This window comes from Coloeus monedula (genome assembly GCF_965178545.1).
Source record: "Coloeus monedula genome assembly, chromosome: 34".
In the NCBI taxonomy this organism is placed as follows: Eukaryota; Metazoa; Chordata; class Aves; order Passeriformes; family Corvidae; genus Coloeus; species Coloeus monedula.
In genome coordinates this window covers 526,643-551,433 of record NC_138814.1, presented here as the reverse complement: position 1 = coordinate 551,433, position 24,791 = coordinate 526,643, and the positions used below count along the sequence as shown (strand labels likewise).

At 64.2% G+C, this 24,791-nt stretch overlaps 2 protein-coding genes across 4 annotated transcripts in view; one reads left to right on the top strand and one right to left on the bottom strand.

Moving 5' to 3' along the window:
• Positions 1 to 930: 930 nt before the first annotated feature.
• Positions 931 to 5,666, bottom strand: FUZ (fuzzy planar cell polarity protein; the record flags this gene model as incomplete). Its single annotated transcript, XM_082299846.1, has 12 exons — positions 931 to 1,108; positions 1,370 to 1,462; positions 1,820 to 1,878; positions 1,998 to 2,086; positions 2,216 to 2,311; positions 3,116 to 3,125; positions 3,671 to 3,714; positions 4,334 to 4,438; positions 4,719 to 4,787; positions 5,163 to 5,247; positions 5,361 to 5,482; positions 5,574 to 5,666. 12 exons carry the CDS (start codon positions 5,664 to 5,666, stop codon positions 948 to 950), a joined length of 1,026 nt encoding a protein of 341 aa, XP_082155972.1. The 3' UTR covers positions 931 to 947.
• A 1,022-nt stretch (positions 5,667 to 6,688) lies between these two features.
• MED25 (mediator complex subunit 25) overlaps positions 6,689 to 24,791 on the top strand; it is a 28,407-nt gene continuing 10,304 nt past the window's right edge. Inside the window, exons 1-13 of one of the 3 annotated variants that reach the window (XM_082299783.1) lie at positions 6,689 to 6,718; positions 6,909 to 7,075; positions 8,367 to 8,412; positions 9,290 to 9,414; positions 10,521 to 10,619; positions 10,709 to 10,829; positions 14,224 to 14,383; positions 17,679 to 17,809; positions 17,908 to 17,998; positions 18,419 to 18,603; positions 21,368 to 21,502; positions 23,370 to 23,455; positions 23,768 to 23,825. In XM_082299783.1, the coding sequence (XP_082155909.1) occupies positions 6,936 to 7,075; positions 8,367 to 8,412; positions 9,290 to 9,414; positions 10,521 to 10,619; positions 10,709 to 10,829; positions 14,224 to 14,383; positions 17,679 to 17,809; positions 17,908 to 17,998; positions 18,419 to 18,603; positions 21,368 to 21,502; positions 23,370 to 23,455; positions 23,768 to 23,825 (1,377 nt within the window). In that variant the 5' untranslated portion in view covers positions 6,689 to 6,718; positions 6,909 to 6,935. The other 2 variants (XM_082299784.1, XM_082299782.1) reach the window with 2 other exon arrangements.

Sequence of the window (24,791 nt, the reverse complement as noted above, 5' to 3'; positions counted from 1 at the left end):
CCTCACGTTTCCCTCCCTTTTCTCCCCTCACGTTTCCCGCCCTTTTCTCCCCTCACGTTTCCCGCCCTTTTCCCCCCTCACCTTTCCCTCCCTTTTCTCCCCTCACATTTCCCACTCTTTTCCCTTCACCTTCCTCTCCTTTTTCCCCCTCACCTTTCCCGCCCTTTTCCCCTTCACCTTCCTCTCCTTTTTCCCCCTCACGTTTCCCTCCCTTTTCTCCCCTCACGTTTCCCTCCCTTTTCTCCCCTCACGTTTCCCTCCCTTTTCTCCCCTCACGTTTCCCTCCCTTTTCCCCCCTCACCTTTCCCTCCCTTTTCTCCCCTCACATTTCCCTCCCTTTTCTCCCCTCACATTTCCCTCCCTTTTCTCCCCTCACATTTCCCACTCTTTTCCCTTCACCTTTCCCTCCCTTTTCCCCCCTCACATTTCCCTCCCTTTTTCCCCCTCACCTTTCCCTCCCTTTTCTCCCCTCACCTTTTCCTCCCTTTTCTCCCCTCACATTTCCCACTCTTTTCCCTTCACCTTTCCCTCCCTTTTCCCCCCTCACATTTCCCTCCCTTTTCTCCCCTCACATTTCCCTCCCTTTTCTCCCCTCACATTTCCCACTCTTTTCCCTTCACCTTCCTCTCCCTTTTCCCCCTCACGTTTCCCGCCCTTTTCTCCCCTCACGTTTCCCTCCCTTTTCCCCCTCACCTTTCCGTCCCTTTTTCCCCTCACATTTCCCACTCTTTTCCCCTCACCTTCCTCTCTTTCCCCCTTTATATTCCCCACCCCTTTTCCCCTCATTTTTCCTGCCCTTTTTCCCCTCGCCTTTCTCCACCACGCCCCAAAACCGCCTCACAGATCCCACACGTTTATTCTCCAGGCCAGGCTCAGGGCGCTCAGGGCCGTGGCTCGCAGGGGCTCGCGGGGAGTTTTGGGAGCTCCTGGGTGATTTTTGGGGGGTCTCAGCCGTGGCTCAGGGCACTGAGGGCGCTCAGGGCCGTGGGGCGCAGGGGGTCCCGGGGGGTCCCGGGGGGCAGCAGCAGCAGCAGCAGCAGGTCGGGGCGCAGGAGGCAGCACCCCGTGTGTGTCCGCAGCGCCACGTAGCACAGCTGGGCCCCGGAGCCTGGGGGGCACCCCAAAATCACATCCACCCCCCTGCCAAACCCCACACTGACCCCCCCCAAACCCCCAAGTGACCCCCATGGATCCTCAAGTGACCCCCCCCCCCCATCCCCAAAACCCCGTGGACACCCAAGTGCCCCTCTGGACACTTCCCAACCCCTCAACTCTTTCAATGCCCCCATGGAAAGCCCCCAGCCTCCCACGAGACCCCCCCAAGGATATTTGGGGTCCCCAGCCCCCCCATTTCCCCTGCCCCACTCACCCTTGCCCCCCAGCTCGGGGCAGTATTGGGGGGCCAGGAGGGTGTAGAGGTGCCGGAGGGCGTCGGCGCGGCGCTGGGGGGGCAACGCTGGGGCTGGGGGGAGCCCGGGGGGGTCAATTTGGGGGGTAAATCGGGGGGCTGAGGGGGGTCTGGAAAGGGTTTGAGGGCATTTGGGGAGAAATCGGGGGGTTTGGGGGAGAAATGGGGGTCCTGGAAGGTCACTTGGGGGTCGCGGGTTGGGGAAATCGGGGGCTGGGGGGGGGGTCTCGAGGACCGAATCTGAGGGGTTCGAGGGGGTTTTGAGGTGAAACGGGGATTTTGGGGAGTTTTAATGGGGGAATGAAGTGTTTGGGGCAATAATTGGGGGGGGTCTTGGGGGTTTTAGGGTTTGGGGTGGAGCAATGGGGGGGTCGGGGTCAGGTTTTGGGGTGCAGGGGGGGGGTCACGTACCCTGCCCAGCCCCCTTGATGATCCCGCTCTGGGTCCGGCCCTCCCGGATCAGGACATACCTGGGGGGAGAGAAAAAAAAGAATTTGGGGACACCCCCCCCCCCAAACCCACCCAAGACCCTCCCAAAGGTTCAGACCCCCCCCCAGCCCCCCAGTTTAGGGGTCACCCCCAGACTCACCCCAAAACCTCGGGGGGCAGCGGAGGGGGGCGGGGGCGGGCGCAGCCCCGGAGCTGCTCCAGAACGGGACCCCAAAACTGGGGCACGAGCTGGGGGGGGGATTCGGGTTATCAGGAGGGGGAGACCCCCCCAAAAACCCCCCAAAAACCCCCCAAAAAGCCCCCAAAAAGCCCCCCCAAAAAGCCCCCCAGCCCCTCCCCATGCCCCCATCCCCTCACCTGTGTGAGCAGGTGCTGCAGGGAGGGGCGGGGGCCGCAGAGCAGCGCGACCCCCACCCCCGGCAGCAGCCCCAGCAGCAGCAGCCGGTGCGGGACCTGGGGGGAGAGGGGATGGGGGGCTGCGGGCACTTCGGGGGCAGCGCGGGGCGGTTTGGGGCGGTTTGGGGTGGTTTGGGGCGGTTTGGGGCAGTTTGGGGTGGTTTGGGGCGGTTTGGGGCAGTTTGGGGGCAGTTTGGGGCAGTTTGGGGCGGTTTGGGGCAGTTCGGGGCGGTTTGGGGCAGTTTGGGGCAGTTTGGGGGCAGTTTGGGGCAGTTTGGGGCGGTTTGGGGCAGTTCGGGGCGGTTTGGGGCAGTTCGGGGGCAGTTTGGGGCAGTTTGGGGGCAGTTTGGGGCAGTTTGGGGGCATTTAGGGGCAGTTTGGGGCATTTAGGGGCAGTTTGGGGGCAGTTTGGGGGCAGTTTGGGGCGGTTTGGGGCAGTTTGGGGCAGTTTGGGGCATTTAGGGGCAGTTTGGGGCAGTTTGGGGGCAGTTTGGGGCGGTTTGGGGCGGTTTGGGGGCATTTAGGGGCAGTTTGGGGCAGTTTGGGGCTTTTAGGGGCAGTTTGGGGCAGTTTGGGGGCATTTAGGGGCAGTTTGGGGGCATTTAGGGGCAGTTTGGGGCAGTTTGGGGCGGTTTGGGGTCAGTTGGGGGTCAGTTTGGGGCGGTTTGGGGTCACTTTGGGGCAGTTTGGGGGCAGTTTGGGGGCAGTTTGGGGTCACTTTGGGGTCAGTTTGGGGTCACTTTGGGGTCACTTTGGGGTCAGTTCGGGGTCACTTTGGGGTCACTTTGGGGCGGTTTGGGGTCAGTTTGGGGTCAGTTCGGGGTCAGTTTGGGGTCAGTTCGGGGTGTCACGTGACCTCACCTTGGGGCTGCTATTGGGCAGGAACACGGGGTCAGTTCGGGGTCATTTTGGGGTCAGTTCGGGGTCAGTTCGGGGTCAGTTTGGGGTCAGTTCGGGGTGTCACGTGACCTCACCTTGGGGCTGCTATTGGGCAGGAACACGGGGTCACTTTGGGGTCAGTTCGGGGTCAGTTTGGGGTCAGTTTGGGGTCAGTTCGGGGTCATTTTGGGGTCAGTTCGGGGTCAGTTCGGGGTGTCACGTGACCTCACCTTGGGGCTGCTATTGGGCAGGAACACGGGGTCACTTTGGGGTCAGTTCGGGGTCAGTTTGGGGTCAGTTTGGGGTCAGTTCGGGGTCATTTTGGGGTCAGTTCGGGGTCAGTTCGGGGTGTCACGTGACCTCACCTTGGGGCTGCTATTGGGCAGGAACACGGGGACGTCGCGCGCGGCCGGGCCCGGCCCGAGGGCGCCCCCTGGCGGCGGCAGCAGCGCGCGCAGCAGGGCGGAGTCGGCGGCCGACAGCGCCCCCCAGCGGGGGGTGCCCAGCACGGCCCCTCCCCCCCCCCACAGCACGCACCCCAAATCCGTCTGCGCCGCCCCCGCGAAGCGCTGCAGCCGCTCCTGGGGGGGGGAGGGAGGAACCCCTGGAATGTGGGGAACCCCCCCCCGGGACACCCCCGAGTCCGGGGGATCCCCACCCAAACCTCGGGGAGCCCCCCCCAAAATCGTGGGAATCATCCCAAGAGGGGGCCTTGGGGTGCCGGGGGGGCCTTGGGGGTCCCGGGGGGGGGGGGGGGGGGGGATTTTGGGGGTCCCAGGAGGGTTTGGGGGGGGTCCCAGAGGGGATTTTTGGGGGTCCCGGGGGTGTTTTTGGGGGTCCCGGGGTCTAGATGGTTTTGGGGGTCCCGGGAGGGTTTTGGGGGTCCCGGGGGGGGGTTTTGGGGGTCCCGGGGGGGGTTTTGGGGTCCCTGAGGGGTTTTGGGGGTCCCGGGGGGGGGGGTTTGGGGTCCCTGAGGGGTTTTGGGGGTCCCGGGGGGGGTTTTGGGGTCCCTGAGGGGTTTTGGGGGTCCCGGGGGGGGGGTTTTGGGGTCCCTGGGGGGTTTTGGGGGTCCCGGGGGGGGATTTTGGGGTCCCTGGGGGGTTTTGGGTGTCCCGGGGGGGGATTTTGGGGTCCCTGGGGGGTTTTGGGGGTCCCGGGGGGGAATTTTGGGGTCCCTGGGGGGTTTTGGGGGTCCCTCACCTGCAGGGCATCGCGGGTGGTCGCCGGGGGGAGGGGGCAGCAGGGGGGGCCCAGCCCCCACCCCCCCTTGGGCTTCAGGAGGGCGTCAATGAGACCGAAACAGCTCTGGGGGGGGAGGGGGGGAGGGGCAAAGGGGTGGGGGAGGGGTCTCAGGCTGGGACCCCCCAGGGTCCCCTCCCCCCTTCAGGTTCCATTCTTGCCCCCCCAGCCTCAAATTGCCCCCCCCAAACCCTGAGAACCCCCCCAGGCCCCCCCCAGCAGCCCCAGTTACCCCCCAGGACCCCCCAACCCCCTCAGGACCCCCCAGTTACCCCCCAGGACCCCCCCAGGACCCCCCAACCCCCTCCAGGACACCCCCAGGATCCCCCCGGAGCCCCCTCCTCACCCTCAGGTCGCGCTTGAGCCGCTCCACGTTGCGGACGGGCACCAGTTCATCCAGTCCCAGCACCAGCACCTGCAGGATTGGGATGGACTGGGAGCACTGGGAAGCGGAGTGGGGGGCACTGGGAGGGACTGGGAGCACTGGGAAGGGGCGTGGGGGGCACTGGGAGGGGCTGGGAGCACTGGGATGCACTGGGAGGCGCGTCGGGGAGAAGTGGGATGCACTGGGATGCACTGGGATGGACTGGGAGCAGAACTGGGACGAACTGGGAAGGGAGCTGAAGGCACCGTGATGAACTGGGAGGGGCGTGGGGACCTCCGAGACTGGGAGAGACTGGGCCATACTGGGATGGGAGAAATGGCCCGGGGAGAGGAGGGAGGGGGAGCCAGACTGGTCCATACTGGTCCATACTGGTCCATACTGGTCCATACTGGTCGGGGGTCTCACCATGGCGCCAAAGGCGGAGTCGAGGATCCGGGCGAGGGCGGGGCCGGGGGGGCCGGGGGCGGGGCTGAGCACGATCAGGGTGATGCTGGGGGGGGCACGGGGGGGTCACGGGAGGGGCTGACCCCCAATGACCCCCCCTGACCTCTCGGTGACCCCCCGGTGACCCCCCGGTGACCCCCCGGTGACCCCCGGCCGCACCTGTTGCCGTAGCCCGCCCAGGCCAGGTGCGCGGTGGGCGTGGCCGCCTCCCGGAGCTCCGCCCCCGCCGCCGCCCCGAACAGGTGAACCCCGTGCAGGGCCCCGACCAATGAGAACGGCACCTGGGGGCCCAAAAATCCCAGGTCAAAGGTCACGGGGGAGGGGGGGGAGGGGTCAGGGGGTGGGTGTGGCCCGAAGGGGGCGTGGCCTCACCTGTGGGCGGGGCGGGCGGCAGAAGAGCGGCAGCCCGCTGGCCGTGGCCAGGCACAGCAGGCAGGGGGCGCCCTCCGCCTCCTCCTCGGGCATGGACACGCCCCCTTCGCGCCAAGCCACGCCCCCTTCGCGCTTAGCCACGCCCCTTCTACCCCCAAACCACGCCCTTCGCTGATAGCCACGCCCCTTCTGCTCCAAACCACGCCCTTCGCTGATAGCCACGCCCCTTCTGCTCCAAACCACGCCCTTCGCGCTTAGCCACGCCCCTTCTACCCAAACCACGCCCTTCTGCGTCAAGCCACGCCCCCTTCGCGCTTAGCCACGCCCTCTTCTGCGCCAACCCACGCCCTTCGCTGATAGCCACGCCCTTTCTGCCCAAGCCACGCCCTTCGCTGTTAGCCACGCCTCCCTACACTAAGCCACGCCCCCTTCTCGCTTAGCCACGCCCCCTTCGCGGGTTAGCAACGCCCCTTCTGCGCTAAGCCACGCCCCCGTCGCCTTTAGCCACGCCCCCTTCCGCACCAAGCCACCCCCTTCGCTGTTGGCCACGCCCCTCTGTATTAAGCCACGCCTTCCGCGGTTTAACCACGCCCCTCTGTACTAAGCCACCCCCCGGTCGCGGTTTAACCACGCCCCTCTGTCCAGGCCACGCCCACTCACTTTTTAGCCACGCCCCTTCTGGGCTAAACCCCGCCCACTTCGCCACACCCAACTCCCTTCCCCCGCCCCTCAGCCCAGACCACGCCCCCGCCCCTCAAGCCCCACCCACCCCGCGTGGCCACGCCCCCGCCCAGGACAGGCCCCGCCCCCTTTAACCCCCGCCCCCTCCGGGCCCGCGCGCCGCGGCCGCCGCTCAGTTCCCGCCGTTCGCCGCCATGGCCCGCGCGGGGCGCGCCGGGAGCGCCGCGGTTGCCCCGGCAACGGCGGGAAGGGGCGGGGCTTCCCTTCAACGCGATTGGTTGAGGCGCGGTTGCCGCGGCAACAAGGGGCCGGGAAGGGGGGGGGGGGCGTGACCTGCAGCGCGGCTTCTGATTGGCTCCGCCTCGCCGTTACCAAGGCAACGCGCGTTTCCCGCCCTTTCGCGCACGCGCGGCTGGTTGCGAGGTCACGTGAGGCCATAGCGGACGCGAAGGGGAGCACTTCCGGTAGGAGCCACTTCCGGTCCGGCGGGAGCTGCGGCCGGTACCGGCGGGGGAACCCGGGGGGGCGGCGGCGGGGGGGGGGGCTCAGTTTGGGGTCTGGGGGCGTCCATTGGGGCTCTGAGGGGAGCCCCGAGGGGGTTGGGGCGGGAACGGCGGCCTGGGGTGACCCCGGTGTCCCCCCCGCCCCTCACAGCCCCCCCCCGGAGCCCCGTGAGGGGCGATGGTGGTGCCGGCGCTGGAGCCCCCCCCCGCGCCCCCCCCCGCCATGGTGGCCGACGTCGTGTTCGTCATCGAGGGCACCGCCAACCTCGGGCCCTACTTCGAGTCCCTGCGCAAGCACTACCTGCTGCCCGCCATCGAGTGAGGAGAGACCCCCGGGACCCCCCGGGAACCCCCCCCGGGAACCCCCCCGGGACCCCCCCCAGGGACCCTCCCGCCCCCGAACCTCCTGAGACCCCAGAGCTCCGGGAGCCCCTGAAATCCCTCCCCTCCCCCCCCCCCCTCCCGGGACCCCCCCCCAGAGCGCTCAGGATCCCCCAAATCCCCCTCAGGATCCCCCCAAATCCCCCCCAAAACCCCCTCAGGACCCCCCCAAAACCCCCTCAGGATCCCCCCAAATCCCCCCCAAAACCCCCTCAGGACCCCCCCAAAACCCCCTCAGGACCCCCCCAGACCCCCCCAAATCCCTCAGGAATCCCCTCAGGACCCCCCCAAATCCCCCCAAATCCCCCTCAGGATCCCCCCAAATCCCCCCAAAATCCCTCAGGATCCCCCCAAATCCCCCCCAAAACCCCCTCAGGACCCCCCCAGATCCCTCAGGACCCCCCCAAATCCCCCCTAGACCCCTCAGGACCCCCCCAAACCTCCTCAGGACCCCCTAAACCCTTCAGGTCCCCCCTAAAACACCCCCAACGCCCCCCCCAGACCCCCCCAAACCCCTCAGGACCCCCTCCAAGCCCCCACAGAATCTCCCCACATCCCTCAGGGCCCCCCCCCAAACCTATCCAGGCCCTCCTAAAACACCCCGAAACCCCCCCAGACCCCCCCAAACCTTTTAGGATCCCCCCAAGACCCCATAGAACCCCCCCCCAAACCCCTCAGGACCTCCCCAAACCCTTCGAGCCCCCCCTAAAACACCCCCAACTCCCACTCAGACCCTCCCAAATCCTTCAGGATCCCCCTCAGGACCCCCCCAGACTTTTCAGACCTTCCTAAAACGCCCCCTAAACTCTCTCCAGACCCCCCCAAATCCCTCGGGACCCCCCCAAACCCTCCCAGGACCCCCCCAAAATCCTTCAGACCCTCCTAAAACACCCCCAACCCCCCCCAAACCCCTCAGACCCCCCCAAACCCTCCCAGACCCCCCCCAAACCCTTCAGGACCCCCCCAAACCCTCCCGGGACCCTCCCAGACCCCCCCAAACCCTCCCAGGACCCCCCCAAAATCCTTCAGACCCTCCTAGAACACCCCCAACCTCCCCCCCAGACCCCCCCAAACCCCTCAGGACCCCCCCAGACCCCCCCAAACCCCTCAGGACCCCCCCCAAACCCTCCCAGGACCCCCTCCCAGACCCCCCCAAACCCCTCGGGACCCTCCCAGACCCCCCCAAACCCCTCAGGACCCCCCCAAATCCCCTCTCCCTCCCCTCCAGGTACTTCAACGGTGGCCCCCCCGCCGAGACCGACTTCGGGGGTGACGTGAGTGGGGCGGGGGAGGGGGGGTTTGGGGGGATTTTGGGGGTTTTGGGGTCTCCCTGTGGCAAGGAGTTATTTTGGGGGAGGTTTTGGGGTTTTTTGGGGGGGGCTTGGGGGGTTTTGGGGGGATTTTTGGGGGATTTTTGGGGTCTCCCTGTGGCAAGGGGGGGATTTTGGGGGGGTTTTGGGGGGATCTCCCCATGGCGAGGGAGGGTTTTTGGGATGACCCTGTGGTGAGAGAGGGGTTTTGGGGAATTTTGGGGGGTTTGGGGGGGTTTTGGGGGGTCTCCCTGTGGCAAGAAGCGATTTTTTGGGGTTTTTGAGGGTCTTTGGGGGGGGTTGGGGGGTTTTGGGGGTCTCCCCGTTGTGAGGGGGGTTTTGGGGGAGGATTTTGGGAGGTTTGGGGGGGGGGTTGGGGGCAGTTTGGGGGGTTTTGGGGGATTTTGGAGGGGTTTTGTTGGTTTTTGGTGGTCTTTTTGGCGGGTTTGGGGTGGTTTTGGGTGTTTTGGGGGAGCTTTGGGGTGGTCTTGGGCGTTTTTGGGGGGTTTTGGGGTAGTTTTTGTTGGTTTTTGCTGGTGTTTTGTTGGTTCTTGGTGTTTTTTGGGGGATTTTGGAGAGTTTTTGTTGGTTTTTGGTGGTCTTTTGGTAGTCTTTTGGCGGTTTTGGGGGGTTTCGGGGTGTTTTTGTGCAGTTTTGGGGGGATTTTGGAGGGGTTTTGTTAGTTTTTGGTGGTCTTTTGTTGGTTTTGGGGGACTTTGGGGTGGTTTTGGGTGGTTTTGGGGGTGGTTTTGGTTGCTTTTTGCTGGTTTTTTGTTGGTTTTTGGTGGTTTTCGGGGGATTTTGGGGTTTCTTTGGGCTGACCCGGCGTCTCCCCCCGCAGTTTGGGGGCACCCAGTACAGCCTGGTGGTTTTCAACACCGTGGACTGCGCCCCTGAGTCGTACGTGCAGTGCCACGCACCCACCAGCAGCGCCTACGAGTTCCTCACCTGGCTGGACGGCATCCAGTGAGGGGGAGGGGATTTGGGGGGCTGGGGTGAAAATTTGGGGGGCCGGGGAGGCGATTTGGGGAGCTGGGAGGGGATTTGGGGGGGTAGGGAGGGGATTTGGGGGGGTGGGGAGGGGATTTGGGGGGCCGGGGAGGGGATTTGGGGGGCTGAGGAGGGGATTTGGGGCACTGGGGAGGGGATTTGGGGGGCTGGGGAGGGGATTTGGGGCACTGGGGAGGGGATTTGGGGGGCTGGGGTGAAAATTTGGGGGACTGGGGTGAAAATTTGGGGGGCCAGGGAGGGGATTTGGGGGTGGGGAAGGGGATTTGGGGGGCCAAGGAGGGGATTTGGGGGTGAGAGAGGGGGTGAGGGGGGCCAGGGAGGGGATTTGGGGCACCAGGGTGAAAATTTGGGGTGCTGGGATGGGGATTTGGGTCAAGGAGGAAAAATTTGAGGTATTGGGGTGGGAATTTGGGCTGATATTTGGGGTGCAGGGGAAAATTTTGGGGATTGGGGTGGGAATTTGGGGGGTGCGGGCAAAAATTCGGGGTGTTGAGCTGGGAATTTGGGGTATTGGGGTGAAATTTGGGGAGGGGGAAAAACCCCGTTTGAGGGGGGGTGGGGGAGAGCTTTGAGGGGGGGTCTCACCCCCAAAAAATTCCCTTTAAGAGGGGGGGTGTTGGAGCTTTAAAGGGGGGGCTGTTGGGGCTTTGAGGGGGGGTCTCACCCCCAAAAAAAACCCTTTTGGGGAGGGGTGTTGGAACTTTGGGGGGGGGGGTGGGGGGGAGTTTTAAGGGGGGGTCTCACCCCCAAAAAAATCCGTTTGGGGGGGGGGCTGTTGGAGTTTTGAAGGGGGTTTTTTTGGGGGGATTTTGGAGGGGTTTTTGGTGGTTTTTGGTGGTGTTGGATCTTTAAGGGGGGGGTCTCACCCCCCAATAAAAAACCCCTTTGAGGGGGGGTGTTGGAGCTTTGAGGGGGGGGTCTCACCCCAAAAAAAGAACATTTGAGGGGGGGCTGTTGGGGTTTTGAACGGGGGGGCTGTTGGGGTTTGAGGGGGGGGTGTTGGCCCTTTAAGGGGGGGGTCTCACCCCCCAAAAAAATCCCTCCCCCCCCCCCAAAAAAAGGTTCGTGGGGGGGGGCGGCGAGAGCTGCAGCCTGATCGCCGAGGGGCTCAGCACGGCCCTGCAGCTCTTCGACGACTTCAAGAAGATGCGGGAGCAGATGTGAGGTTTTGGGGGGTTTTTTGGGGGGTTTTTTGGGGTTTTTTGGGGTGGGGAGGGGGCTCCTGACGCCCCCCACGCCCTCCCCGCAGAGGGCAGACCCACAAGGTGTGCGTGCTCATCTGCAACTCGCCGCCGTACCTGCTGCCCGCCGTGGAGAGCACCACGTACTCGGGCTACAGCACCGAGAGCCTCGTGCAGAGGATCGCCGAGGTGGCCGGGGCGATTTTGGGGGGATTTTGGGGATTTTTGGGGGGGTTTTGGGGGGTTGGGACTCTCCTGGGGGGTTGGAGGGGCTGGGGGAGTTATGGGGGTGCAGCACCGAGAGGTTTGTGCAGAGGACTGGTGAGGTGGGGAGGGGGTTTGGGGGTGTTTTGGGGGGATTTGGGGGATTTTTGGGGGGGAGGTCGGGATTTTTGGGGGGATTTTGGGGGGGGTTTCAGGGATTTTTGGGGTTTTGGGGGGGATTTTTGGGGGATTTTTGCCCGCCGTGGAGAGCACCACGTACTCGGGCTACAGCACCGAGAGCCTCGTGCAGAGGATCGCCGAGGTGGCCGGGGCGATTTTGGGGGGATTTTGGGGATTTTTGGGGGGGTTTTGGGGTGTTGGGACTCTCCTGGGGGGTTGGAGGGGCTGGGGGAGTTATGGGGGTGCAGCACCGAGAGGTTTGTGCAGAGGACTGGTGAGGTGGGGAGGGGGTTTGGGGGTGTTTTGGGGGGATTTGGGGGATTTTTTGGGGGGGAGGTCGGGATTTTTGGGGGGATTTGGGGGGATTTTGGGGGGGGTTTCAGGGATTTTTGGGGTTTTGGGGGGGATTTTTGGGGGATTTTTGCCCGCCGTGGAGAGCACCACGTACTCGGGCTACAGCACCGAGAGCCTCGTGCAGAGGATCGCCGAGGTGGCCGGGGCGATTTTGGGGGGATTTTGGGGTTTTTTGGGGGGGTTTTGGGGGTTTTGGGGGGTTGGGACTCTCCTGGGGTGATGGAGGGGCTGGGGGAGTTATGGGGGTGCAGCATCGAGAGGTTTGTGCAGGATTGGTGAGGTGGGCAGGACTTTTTGGGGGATTTTTGGGGGGGTTTCAGGGATTTTTGGGGGGATTTGGGGGAGGGTTTCAGGGATTTTGGGGGTTTTGGGGGGGGTTTCAGGGATTTTTGGGGGATTTGGGGGAGGGTTTCAGGGATTTTGGGGGTTTCGGGGGGGGTTTCAGGGATTTTTTGGGGTTTGGGGGGGATTTTTGGGGGATTTTTGCCCGCCGTGGAGAGCACCACGTACTCGGGCTACAGCACCGAGAGCCTCGTGCAGAGGATCGCTGAGGTGGCCGGGGCGATTTTGGGGGGATTTTGGGGTTTTTTGGGGGGGTTTTGGGGGGTTGGGACTCTCCTGGGGGGTTGGAGGGGCTGGGGGGGTTATGGGGGTGCAGCACCGAGAGGTTTGTGCAGAGGACTGGTGAGGTGGGGAGGGGGTTTGGGGGTGTTTTGGGGGGATTTGGGGGATTTTTGGGGGGGAGGTCGGGATTTTTGGGGGGATTTGGGGGGATTTTGGGGGGGGTTTCAGGGATTTTTGGGGTTTTGGGGGGGATTTTTGGGGGATTTTTGCCCGCCGTGGAGAGCACCACGTACTCGGGCTACAGCACCGAGAGCCTCGTGCAGAGGATCGCCGAGGTGGCCGGGGCGATTTTGGGGGGATTTTGGGGATTTTTGGGGGGGTTTTGGGGTGTTGGGACTCTCCTGGAGGGCTGGAGGGGCTGGGAGAACTGGGGGGGTTATGGGGGTGCAGCACCCAGAGCCTCGTGCAGAGGATTGGTGAGGTGGGCGGGACTTTTTGGGGGATTTTTGGGGGGGTTTCAGGGATTTTTGGGGTTTTGGGGGAGGGTTTCAGGGGTTTTGGGGGTTTTGGGGGGGGTTTCAGGGATTTTTGGGGGGATTTTTGGGGGATTTTTGCCCGCCGTGGAGAGCACCACGTACTCGGGCTACAGCACCGAGAGCCTCGTGCAGAGGATCGCCGAGGTGGGCGGGGCGATTTTGGGGGCATTTCAGGGATTTTTGGGGGGGTTTTGGGGTGTTGGGACTCTCCTGGGGGGCTGGAGGGGCTGGGAGAACTGGGGGGGTTATGGGGGTGCAGCACCCAGGGCCTCGTGCAGAGGATGGGTGAGGTGGGCGGAACTTTTTGGGGGATTTTTGGGGGGGTTTCAGGGATTTTTGGGGGGATTTGGGGGAGGGTTTCAGGGATTTTGGGGGTTTTGGGGGGGGTTTCAGGGATTTTTGGGGGATTTGGGGGAGGGTTTCAGGGATTTTGGGGGTTTCGGGGGGGGTTTCAGGGATTTTTTGGGGTTTGGGGGGGATTTTTGGGGGATTTTTGCCCGCCGTGGAGAGCACCACGTACTCGGGCTACAGCACCGAGAGCCTCGTGCAGAGGATCGCCGAGGTGGCCGGGGCGATTTTGGGGGGATTTTGGGGATTTTTGGGGGGGTTTTGGGGTGTTGGGACTCTCCTGGAGGGCTGGAGGGGCTGGGAGAACTGGGGGGGTTATGGGGGTGCAGCACCCAGAGCCTCGTGCAGAGGATTGGTGAGGTGGGCAGGACTTTTTGGGGGATTTTTGGGGGGGTTTCAGGGATTTTTGGGGTTTTGGGGGGGGTTTCAGGGATTTTTGGGGGGATTTTTGGGGGATTTTTGCCCGCCGTGGAGAGCACCACGTACTCGGGCTACAGCACCGAGAGCCTCGTGCAGAGGATCGCTGAGTTGGGCGGGATTTGGGGTTTTTTGGGGTTTTTTTGGGGGATTTGGGAGATTTTGGGGGGATTTTCAGGGTTTTTGGGGGGATTTTTGGGGGATTTAGAGGAATTTTTTTGGATTTTTGGGAGGGTTTCGGGGGGGGGGCTCAGGGATTTTTTTTTTGGAATTTGGGGGATTTTTGGCATGTTTTGGTGGATTTGGGGGGGATTTGGGAGATTTTTGGGGGGACTTCAGGGGTTTGGGGTTTTTTGGGGAGGATTTGGGGTTTTTTTGTGGGGGTTTTGGGGAACTTGGGGGGCTGGGACCCCCCAGGGGGGCTGGAGGGGTTATGGGGGTGCAGCACCCAGAGGTTTGTGCAGAGGATCGCTGAGGTGGGGGGGATTTGGGGGGTTTTTTGGGAGGGATTTGGGGGTTTTTTTGGGAGGGATTTGGGGGTTTTTTGGGGGATTTGAGGTTTTTTAGGGGGAATTTTTGGGGGGGGTTTTGGGGGGCTGGGATGGTTCTGGGGGTGCAGTCCCGAGCGTTTGGGGTGCAGCACCCGGAGCTTTGTGCAGCCGTTGTTGGGGTCTGGGGGCTTTTGGGGGTTCTTTAGGAGGGACTTCGGGGGGTTTTTGGGGTCTCCCGCTGAATTTTGGGGTTTCCCCCTGAATTTTGGGGTCCTGCCCTGATTTTGGGGCGCTCCCCTCCCCGATCCCGGGCTGCGCTCTCGGTTCTGACCCCTGGGAGCTGTGGGGAGTTTTTTTGGGATCGGGATGGGGGGGGGGGGGGGGGGGGGAAGGGAAGGGGGTCTCGGGTTTTGGGGGGGTTTTTTTGGGGTCTCACCGGTAATTTTGGGGTCCCTTTTGCCGCCGTTTTTGGGGTTCCCTCTGGCGCAGCGCGGGATCCATTTCTCCGTGGTGGCTCCCCGGAAGCTGCCGGCGCTGCGGGCGCTCTTCGAGAAAGGGGCCCCCCCCGGGGCACTGGAGCCCCCCCAGGGCAAAGAGTGCGGGCAGGACCCGCGGCACATGGTGCTGGTCAGGGGGGTGGCACTGCCCGGTACGGGGGCACTGGGGGGGTTTGGGGGGCACTGGGAGCACTGGGGGCATTGGGGGCACTGGGAGCACTGGGGGGGTTTGGGGGGCATTGGGGGGATTTGGGGGCACTGGGGGGGATTTGGGGACATTGGGGGCACTGGGAGCACTGGGGGGGTTTGGGGGACATTGGGGGCACTGGGGGCGTTTGGGGGGCACTGGGGGCAGGACCCGTGGCACATGGTGCTGGTCAGGGGGGTGGCACTGCCCGGTACGGGGGCACTGGGAGCACTGGGGGGGGCACTGGGGGGCTTTGGGGGGCACTGGGAGCACTGGGGGGGTTTGGGGGGCATTGGGGGGATTTGGGGGCACTGGGGGGGATTTGGGGACATTGGGGGCACTGGGAGCACTGGGGGGGTTTGGGGGGCATTGGGGACATTGGGGGCACTGGGGGCGTTTGGGGGGCACTGGGGGCAGGACCCGTGGCACATGGTGCTGGTCAGGGGGGTGGCACTGCCCGGTACGGGGGCACTGGGGGGGGTTTGGGGGGCACTGGGAGCACTGGGGGGGTTTGGGGGGCACTGGGGGCAGGACCCGTGGCACATGGTGCTGGTCAGGGGGGTGGCACTGCCCGGTACGGGGGCACTGGGAGCACTGGGGGGGGCACTGGGGGGCTTTGGGGGGCACTGGGAGCACTGGGGGGGTTTGGGGGGCATTGGGGGGATTTGGGGGGCACTGGGAGCACTGGGGGGGATTTGGGGGCACTGGGGGGATTTGGGGACATTGGGGGGGCACTGGGGGGATTTGGGGGCACTGGGGGGCACTGGGGACATTGGGGGCATTGGGGGGGTTTGGGAACATTGGGGGGGCACTGGGGAGGTTTGGGGGGCACTGGGGGGGTCTGGGGGGGCTTGGGGGGCACTGGGGGGATTTGGGGGCACTGGGGGGGTTTGGGAACATTGGGGGGGCACTGGGGGGGTCTGGGGGCCCTGGGGGGCTTTGGGGGGTTTTGGGGGGCATTGGGGGCACTGGGGGGGTTTGGGGGGCACTGGGAGCACTGGGGGCACTGGGGGGCACTGGGAGCACTGGGGGCGTTTGGGGGGCACTGGGGGCAGGACCCGCGGCACATGGTGCTGGTCAGGGGGGTGGCACTGCCCGGTACGGGGGCACTGGGAGCACTGGGGGGGGCACTGGGGGGCTTTGGGGGGCACTGGGAGCACTGGGGGGGTTTGGGGGGCATTGGGGGGATTTGGGGGGCACTGGGAGCACTGGGGGGGATTTGGGGGCACTGGGGGGATTTGGGGACATTGGGGGGGCACTGGGGGGATTTGGGGGCACTGGGGGGCACTGGGGACATTGGGGGCATTGGGGGGGTTTGGGAACATTGGGGGGGCACTGGGGAGGTTTGGGGGGCACTGGGGGGGTCTGGGGGGGCTTGGGGGGCACTGGGGGGATTTGGGGGCACTGGGGGGGTTTGGGAACATTGGGGGGGCACTGGGGGGGTCTGGGGGCCCTGGGGGGCTTTGGGGGGTTTTGGGGGGCATTGGGGGCACTGGGGGGGTTTGGGGGGCACTGGGAGCACTGGGGGCACTGGGGGGCACTGGGAGCACTGGGGGCGTTTGGGGGGCACTGGGGGCAGGACCCGCGGCACATGGTGCTGGTCAGGGGGGTGGCACTGCCCGGTACGGGGGCACTGGGAGCACTGGGAGGGATTTGCGGGGCACTGGGGGGATTTGGGGACATTGGGGGGGCACTGGGGGATTTGGGGGCACTGGGGGGGTTTGGGGACATTGGGGGGCACTGGGGGGATTTGGGGGCACTGGGGGGCACTGGGGGGGTTTGGGAACATTGGGGGGGCACTGGGGGGGCTTGGGGGGCACTGGGGGGTTCTGGGGGCACTGGGGGGGGCACTGGGGGATTTGGGGACATTGGGGGGGTTTGGGGACATTGGGGGGGTTTGGGGGGCACTGGGGGGGATTTGGGGGGCACTGGGGGGATTTGGGGACATTGGGGGGGCACTGGGGGCATTGGGGGCACTGGGGGGGTTTGGGAACATTGGGGGGGCACTGGGGGGGTCTGGGGGCACTGGGGGCAGGACCCGCGGCACATGGTGCTGGTCAGGGGGGTGGCACTGCCCGGTACGGGGGCACTGGGAGCACTGGGGGGTTTTGGGGGGCACTGGGGGGGTTTGGGGACATTGGGGGGCACTGGGGGCATTGGGGACACTGGGGGGGGCACTGGGGGCATTGGGGGCACTGGGGGGGTTTGGGGGCATTGGGGGGCACTGGGGAAGTTTGGGGGGCACTGGGGGGTTTTGGGGGACATTGGGGGCACTGGGGGGCACTGGGAGCACTGGGGGGGCACTGGGGGGATTTGGGGGCACTGGGGGGGGTTGGGAACATTGGGGGGGCACTGGGGAGGTTTGGGGGGCACTGGGGGGGTCTGGGGGCACTGGGGGGCTTTGGGGGGTTTTGGGGGGCATTGGGGACATTGGGGGCACTGGGGGGGTTTGGGGGGCACTGGGAGCACTGGGGGGGTTTGGGGGGCACTGGGGGGCACTGGGAGCACTGGGGGGTTTTGGGGGGCACTGGGGGGCACTGGGAGCACTGGGGGGGTTTGGGGGGCACTGGGGGGCACTTGGGGGGCTTGGGGGGCACTGGGGGGATTTGGGGGCACTGGGGGGCACTGGGGGGGTTTGGGGGCACTGGGGGGCTTTGGGGGGTTTTGGGGGGCATTGGGGGCACTGGGGGGGTTTTGGGGGGCACTGGGGGGGTTTGGGGGCACTGGGGGGCACTGGGAGCACTGGGGGCGTTTGGGGGGCACTGGGGGCAGGACCCGCGGCACATGGTGCTGGTCAGGGGGGTGGCACTGCCCGGTACGGGGGCACTGGGAGCACTGGGGGGTTTTGGGGGGCATTGGAGGCACTGGGGGGCTTTGGGGGGCACTGGGGGGCTTTGGGGGGCACTGGGGGCACTGGGGGACACGGTGGATATTGGGGGGGCACTGGGGAGGTTTGGGGATTTGGGGGGCACTGGGGAGGTTTGGGGGGCACTGGAGGGGATTTGGGGGGACATTTGGGACCCTGGGGGGACATTGGCAGATATTGGGGGGTACCGGAGGATATTGGGGGGACACTGGAGGGGTTTGGGGGGACATTTGGGACCCTGGGGGGGCACTGGGGGGGTATCCGGGGCCATGGTGGGGCCGGCAGCAGCAGCAGCAGGATTTTGGGGCTGCCCTGTGATAATTTGGGGGTGCCGGGGGGGGTCTCCCAGAGCCGGGGGTGTCCCCATTGTCCCCCCCTTTGTGCCCCCCCCCAGCAGGCAGCACCAGCGGCTCCTCCTCGCTGCCCCCCAAGCCCAGCGTGGCCCCCCCCCAGCTGCCCCCCAGCGCCCCCCAACTGCCCCCGGCACCCCCGCAGCCGCCCCCGCCCGGACCCCAACCTTACCAGGTAACCCCTGGGGCTTTTTTTTGGGGGGGGGGGGGGGAAGGGAGGGGTCCCCAAAACCCCCTGTGACCCCCCCGGGACCCCCCCGTGCCGCCCCCAAGGTGCCCCCCCCGGGCGCTCTGAACGCGGCCCAGGCCGCGGCGCAATCGGCCGTGGAGGCTGCCAAGAGCCAGAAGAGCCTCGCGGGGCGCTGTGAGTTTGGGGGACCCCCCCTGGGACCCCCCAGAATTTTGGGGAGGGGGTGGGGGGGGGGGCTCAGGAATTTGGGGGAGGGAGGGGGAGGTTCAGGGATTTGGGGAGGGGGCTCAGGGATTTTGGGGGGAGGGGGTTGGAGGTGGAAGGGGGAGGTGCTGCCACCCAAAGGTCGTTGCGGGTATTGCAAGAGGGGGAATTTGGGGAGGGGGGGGTGAGTTCTGAAGGACCCCCAAAATTTGGGGAGGGGGCTCAGGAATTTGGGGGGGGGTGGGGAAATTTGGGGGGTTCCCAACCCCATTGAGGGAGGGGATTTTTTGGGGGGGGGGGGGGTTTCTAATAATGGTGAGGGGGATTTGGGGGGGGGGGGGTCAGCACCCCCTGACCGCCCCCTCCCCCCATTTCCCCCTCCCCCCCCAGTCCCCTCCCTGCCCCCCCTGCAGCCCCCCTTCAGCCAGGCCCCCTCCCAGCCCCTCCCCCCGGGGCCCATCGCCCCCCTCCCCCCAAAATTGCCCCCCCAGAGCCAGCCCGGAGCCCCCCCCCCCGCGGGGCTGCTGCCCCCCACCCCCGGCCAGGCCCCCCCCCAGCCCGGGGCCCCCCCCATGGTGAGTTGGGGGGCTCGGGACCCCCTTTGTTCCCCTTTATTGGGGGGGGGTGGGGGGCTCTGAGCCAAATTTGGGGGGGTCTGAGCCCAATTTGGGGGGGTTGAGCCCATTTTGGGGGGCTCTGAGCCAAATTTGGGGGGGTCTGAGCCCAATTTGGGGGGGTTGAGCCCATTTTGGGGGGGTCTGAGCCCAATTTGGGGGGGATTGAGCCCATTTTGGGGGGGTCTGAGCCCAATTTGGGGGGGTTGAGCCCATTTGGGGGGGGTCTGAGCCCATTTTGGGGGGGGATTGAGCCCATTTTGGGGGGGTCTGAGCCCAATTTGGGGGGGGATTGAGCCCATTTGGGGGGGGTCTGAGCCCATTTTGGGGGGGGCTGAGCCCATTTTGGGGGGGGGTCTGAGCCCATTTTGGGGGGGTTGAGCCCATTTGGGGGGGGGGTCTGAGCCCAATTTGGGGGGGGATTGAGCCCATTTTGGGGGGGTCTGAGCCCAATTTGGGGGGGTCTGAGCCCATTTTGGGGGGGCTGAGCCCAATTTGGGGGGGGTCTGAGCCCAATTTGGGGGGATTGAGCCCATTTGGGGGGGGTCTGAGCCCATTTTGGGGGGGGCTGAGCCCATTTTGGGGGGGTCTGAGCCCAATTTGGGGGGGATTGAGCCCAATTTGGGGGGGTCGTAGCCCATTTTGGGGGGGCTGAGCCAAATTTGGGGGGGTCTGAGCCCATTTTGGGGGGGTTGAGCCCATTTTGGGGGGGTTGAGCCCATTTTGGGGGGGCTGAGCCCATTTTGGGGGGGTTGAGCCCAATTTGGGGGGGTCTGAGCCCATTTTGGGGGGGATTGAGCCCAATTTGGGGGGGTCTGAGCCCATTTTGGGGGGGTCTGAGCCAAATTTGGCGGGATTGAGCCCATTTTGGGGGGGGATTGAGCCCATTTTGGGGGGGTCTGAGCCCAATTTGGGGGGGTTGAGCCCATTTTGGGGGGGCTGAGCCCATTTTGGGGGGGTTGAGCCCATTTTGGGGGGGTCTGAGCCCATTTTGGGGGGGTCTGAGCCCAATTTGGGGGGATTGAGCCCATTTTGGGGGGATTGAGCCCATTTTGGGGGGGGGTCTGAGCCCAATTTGGGGGGATTGAGCCCATTTTGGGGGGGGCTGAGCCCATTTTGGGGGGGGGTCTGAGCCCAATTTGGGGGGGGATTGAGCCCATTTTGGGGGGGTCTGAGCCCATTTTGGGGGGATTGAGCCCAATTTGGTGGGGTCTGAGCCCATTTTGGGGGGGTCTGAGCCCATTTTGGGGGGATTGAGCCCATTTTGGGGGGGGCTGAGCCCATTTTGGGGGGGGGTCTGAGCCCAATTTGGGGGGGTCTGAGCCCAATTTGGGGGGGTCTGAGCCCATTTTGGGGGGGTCTGAGCCCAATTTGGGGGGGTCTGAGCCCATTTTGGGGGGGGGTCTGAGCCCATTTTGGGGGGGGGGGTCTGAGCCCATTTTGGGGGGGATTGAGCCCAATTTGGGGGGGTTGAGCCCATTTTGGGGGGGTTGAGCCCATTTTGGGGGGGTTGAGCCCATTTTGGGGGGGTCTGAGCCCATTTTGGGGGGGATTGAGCCCAATTTGGGGGGGTTGAGCCCATTTTGGGGGGTCTGAGCCCATTTTGGGGGGGTCTGAGCCCATTTTGGGGGGGGGTCTGAGCCCATTTTGGGGGGGATTGAGCCCAATTTGGGGGGGTTGAGCCCATTTTGGGGGGGTCTGAGCCCAATTTGGGGGGGGGGGTCTGAGCCCATTTTGGGGGGATTGAGCCCATTTTGGGGGGGTCTGAGCCCATTGGGGGGGGGTTGAGCCCATTGGGGGGGGTCTGAGCCCATTTTGGGGGGATTGAGCCCATTTTGGGGGGGTTGAGCCCATTTTGGGGGGGCTGAGCCCATTTTGGGGGGGGGGCTGAGCCCAATTTGGGGGGGGATTGAGCCCATTTTGGGGGGGGGTCTGAGCCCATTTGGGGGGGGTCTGAGCCCATTTTGGGGGGGTCTGAGCCCATTTGGGGGGGCTTGAGCCCATTTTGGGGGGGTCTGAGCCCATTTTGGGGGGGTCTGAGCCCATTTTGGGGGGGATTGAGCCCATTTTGGGGGGATTGAGCCCATTTTGGGGGGGTTGAGCCCATTTGGGGGGGGATTGAGCCCATTTTGGGGGCGTTAAATCTGATTTTGGAGCGTTTTAATCCTGATTTGGGGGCTCAGATCCCAATTTAGGGGGGTCAGACCCCATTTTGGGGGGGTTTAAGCCCATTTGGGGGGGTTAAATCTCATTTTGGGGCACTTTAATCTAATTTTGGAGGGTTTTAATCCCAATTTGGTGGGGTCAGACTCTATTTTGGGGGGTTTTAATCCCAATTTGTGGGAGTTTGAGCCCATTTTGGGGTGCTGAGATCCCAATTAGGGGGGTCAGACCCCGTTTTGGGGGGTTTTAATCCCAATTTGGGGGGGTTAGACCCCATTTGGGGCGTTTTAATCCCATTTTGGGTGGGTTTTAACCCCATTTTTTGATGCTTCCACCTTATTTTGGGCCGTTTCAACTCATTTTGGGGGGGATCTACCCCTATTTAGGGGTTGCCAGCCCCCCCATTTGGGGCCATTTGGGGTTTTTAGGACGCTGGGGGTTGGGGGTTTTTTTTGGGGGGGGGGGTTTATAGCAATACCTTAAACCCGGCGAGGTCTCTGTGATTTTGGGGGGCTTTGGGGATTTTTGGGGGGTCCCCGCTCAGCCCCTGTCCCCCCCCCAGGCCAGCGGGGGCCCCCCCAGCTCTGTGCCCCCCCAAAGCGCGGCCCCACAGTTGGGGGCTCCCCCCTTGGCCGGAGCTCAGCAGTCGGTGGGGAACAAAGTGCTGGCCTGGAGCGGGGTCCTGGAGTGGCAGGAGGTGAATTGGGGGGGTCCTGGGGGGGTTTGGGGTGAATTGGGGGGGTCCTGGGGGGGTTTGGGGTGAATTGGGGGGGTCCTGGGGGGGTTTGGGGGGGTCCTGGGGGGATTTGGGGTGAATTGGGGGGGATTTGGGGTGAATTGGGGGGGTCCTGGGGGGGTTTGGGGGGGTCCTGGGGGGATTTGGGGTGAATTGGGGGGGTCCTGGGGTGAATTGGGGGGGTCCTGGGGGGGTTTGGGGTGAATTGGGGGGGTCCTGGGGGGGTTTGAGGGGGTCCTGGGGGGATTTGGGGTGAATTGGGGGGGTCCTGGGGGGGTTTTGGGGTGAATTGGGGGGGTCCTGGGGGGATTTGGGGGGGGTCCTGGGGGGGTTTGGGGTGAATTGGGGGGGTCCTGGGGGGATTTGGGGGGGTCCTGGGGGGATTTGGGGTGAATTGGGGGGGTCCTGGGGGGATTTGGGGGGGTCCTGGGGGGATTTTTGGTGAATTGGGGGGATCCTGGGGTGAATTGGGGGGGTCCTGGGGGGATTTGGGGGGTCCTGGGGGGTTTTGGGGTGAATTGGGGGGGTCCTGGAGTGGCAGGAGGTGAATTGGGGGGGTCCTGGGGGGGTTTGGGGGGGTCCTGGGGGGATTTGAGGGGGTCCTGGGGGGATTTGGGGTGAATTGGGGGGGGTCCTGGGGGGGTTTGGGGTGAATTGGGGGGGTCCTGGGGGAATTTGGGGGGGTCTTGGGGGGATTTGGGGTGAATTGGGGGGGTCCTGGGGGGGTTTGGGGGGGTCCTGGGGGGATTTGGGGTGAATTGGGGGGGTCCTGGGGTGAATTGGGGGGGTCCTGGAGTGGCAGGAGGTGAATTGGGGGGGTCCTGGGGGGGTTTGGGGTGAATTGGGGGGGTCCTGGGGGGATTTGGGGTGAATTGGAGGGGGTCCGGGGGGGACTTTGGGGGGATTTTGGGTAAATTGAGGGGTTTTGGGGGGATTTTGGGGTGAATTGGGGGGGTCCTGGGGGGATTTGGGGGGGTCCTGGGGGGATTTGGGGTGAATTGGGGGGGTCCTGGGGGGGTTTGGGGTGAATTGGGGGGGTCCTGGGGGAATTTGGGGGGGTCTTGGGGGGATTTGGGGTGAATTGGGGGGGTCCTGGGGGGGTTTGGGGGGGTCCTGGGGGGATTTGGGGTGAATTGGGGGGGTCCTGGGGGGGTTTGGGGGGGTCCTGGGGGGATTTGGGGTGAATTGGGGGGGTCCTGGGGTGAATTGGGGGGGTCCTGGAGTGGCAGGAGGTGAATTGGGGGGGTCTTGGGGGGATTTGGGGTGAATTAAGGGGTGTCCTGGGGGGATTTGGGGGATTTTGGGGTGAACTGATGGGTTTTAGAGGGATTTGGGGTGAATTGAGGGGTTTTTGGGGTGATTTGGGAGGATTTTAGAGTGAACTGGGGGGGTCCTGGGGGGTCTGGGGGACTTTTTGGGGTGCTCTGGGTGGGTTTTAGGGGGATCTGGGGGGATTTTGGGGTGAATTGAGGGGTCTGGGGGTTCCTTGGGATAAATCAGGGGGTCCTGGGGAAGTTTTGGGGGGGTCTGGGGGAGGTTTCGAGGGATTTTGGGGTGCTGGGGAGGTTTGGGGGATGAATTGAGGGGGGGTTTTGGGGGGGTTTTGGGCGATTTTGGAGAAGTTTTGGGGTCGCCGGGGTTGGGTTGGGGTGGGACAAAAGGAGCAACTTGGGGATCAAAACTTCTCTTTGACCGCCCCCCCCCCCCAAAATTTCTTGGGGGACCCCAAATCCTCTTTGGGACCCCCCAAATCATCTCGGGGACCCCCAAAATCTTCTGGGGGACCCCAAATTCTCTTTGGGACCCCCCAAATTTTCCCCCCCCCCAGAAACCCAAACCGGCCCTGGTGGACTCGAGCACGAAGCTGACGCGGTCCCTGCCCTGCCAGGTCTACGTCAACGCCGGCGAGAACCTGTGAGTTTGGGGCATTTTGGGGCATTTTAGGGGATTTTGGGGGGATTTTGGGGGGATTTTGGGGGGTCCTGAGGGTGTTCGAGATGAATTTGGGGCAGCCTGGGTGGATTTTAGGGCCGTTTTGGGGTGGTAAAAAGGGGTAAAAGGGGTGTGGAGAGGGGCTGGGGGAGCGGGAGGAGATTTTTTTGGGGGGGTTTTGGGGGGGGTCCCAGTTGGTTTTTGGGGTCGTGGGGGGGATTTTGGGGTGCGGGGAGGGGGTCCTGGAATGGGGGGGACCTTGGGGTCACCCCGTTTTTTGGTCTCTTTTCGCAGGAAAACGGATCAGTGGCCCCAAAAGCTGATCATGCAGCTCATCCCACAGCAGCTGCTGGTGCGGTTTGGGGGGATTTGGGGGGGATTTGGGGGATTTTGGGGGGGTTTGTGGGATTTTGGGGGGGATTTGTGGGATTTTGGGGGGGATTTGTGGGATTTTGGGGGGGTTTGTGGGATTTTGGGGGGGATTTGGGGGATTTTGGGGGGGGTTTTGTGGGATTTTGGGGGGGATTTGGGGGATTTTGGGGGGGATTTGGGGGATTTTGGGGGGGTTTGTGGGATTTTGGGGTGGATTTGTGGGATTTCGGGGGGGTTTTGTGGGATTTTGGGGGGGATTTGGGGGATTTTGGGGGGGATTTGTGGGATTTTGGGGGGGTTTTGTGGGATTTTGGGGGGGATTTGTGGGATTTTGGGGGGGTTTTGTGGGATTTTGGGGTGGTTTTGTGGGATTTGAGAAGATTTTTGTGGGATTTTGGGGTGGATTTGTGGGATTTGGGGTGGTTTTGTGGGATTTCGGGGGGGTTTTGTGGGATTTTGGGGGGGTTTTGTGGGATTTCGGGGGGGTTTTGTGGGATTTCGGGGGGGTTTTGTGGGATTTTGGGGGGGTTTTGTGGGATTTCGGGGGGGTTTTGTGGGATTTTGGGGGGGTTTTGTGGGATTTTGGGATGGATTTGTGGGATTTTGGGGTGGTTTTGTGGGAATTTGGGGGGGTTTTATGGGATTTTGGGGGGGTTTTGTGGGATTTTGGAGTGGATTTGTGGGATTTCGGGGGAGTTTTGTGGGATTTTGGGGTGGATTTGTGGGATTTTGGGGTGGATTTGTGGGATTTCGGGGGGGTTTTGTGGGATTTTGGGGGGGTTTTGTGGGATTTGGGGTGGTTTTGTGGGATTTTGGAGTGGATTTGTGGGATTTTGGGGTGGTTTTGTGGGATTTTGGGATGGATTTGTGGGATTTTGGGGTGGATTTGTGGGATTTTGGGGTGGATTTGTGGGATTTGGGGTGGTTTTGTGGGATTTTGGGGTGG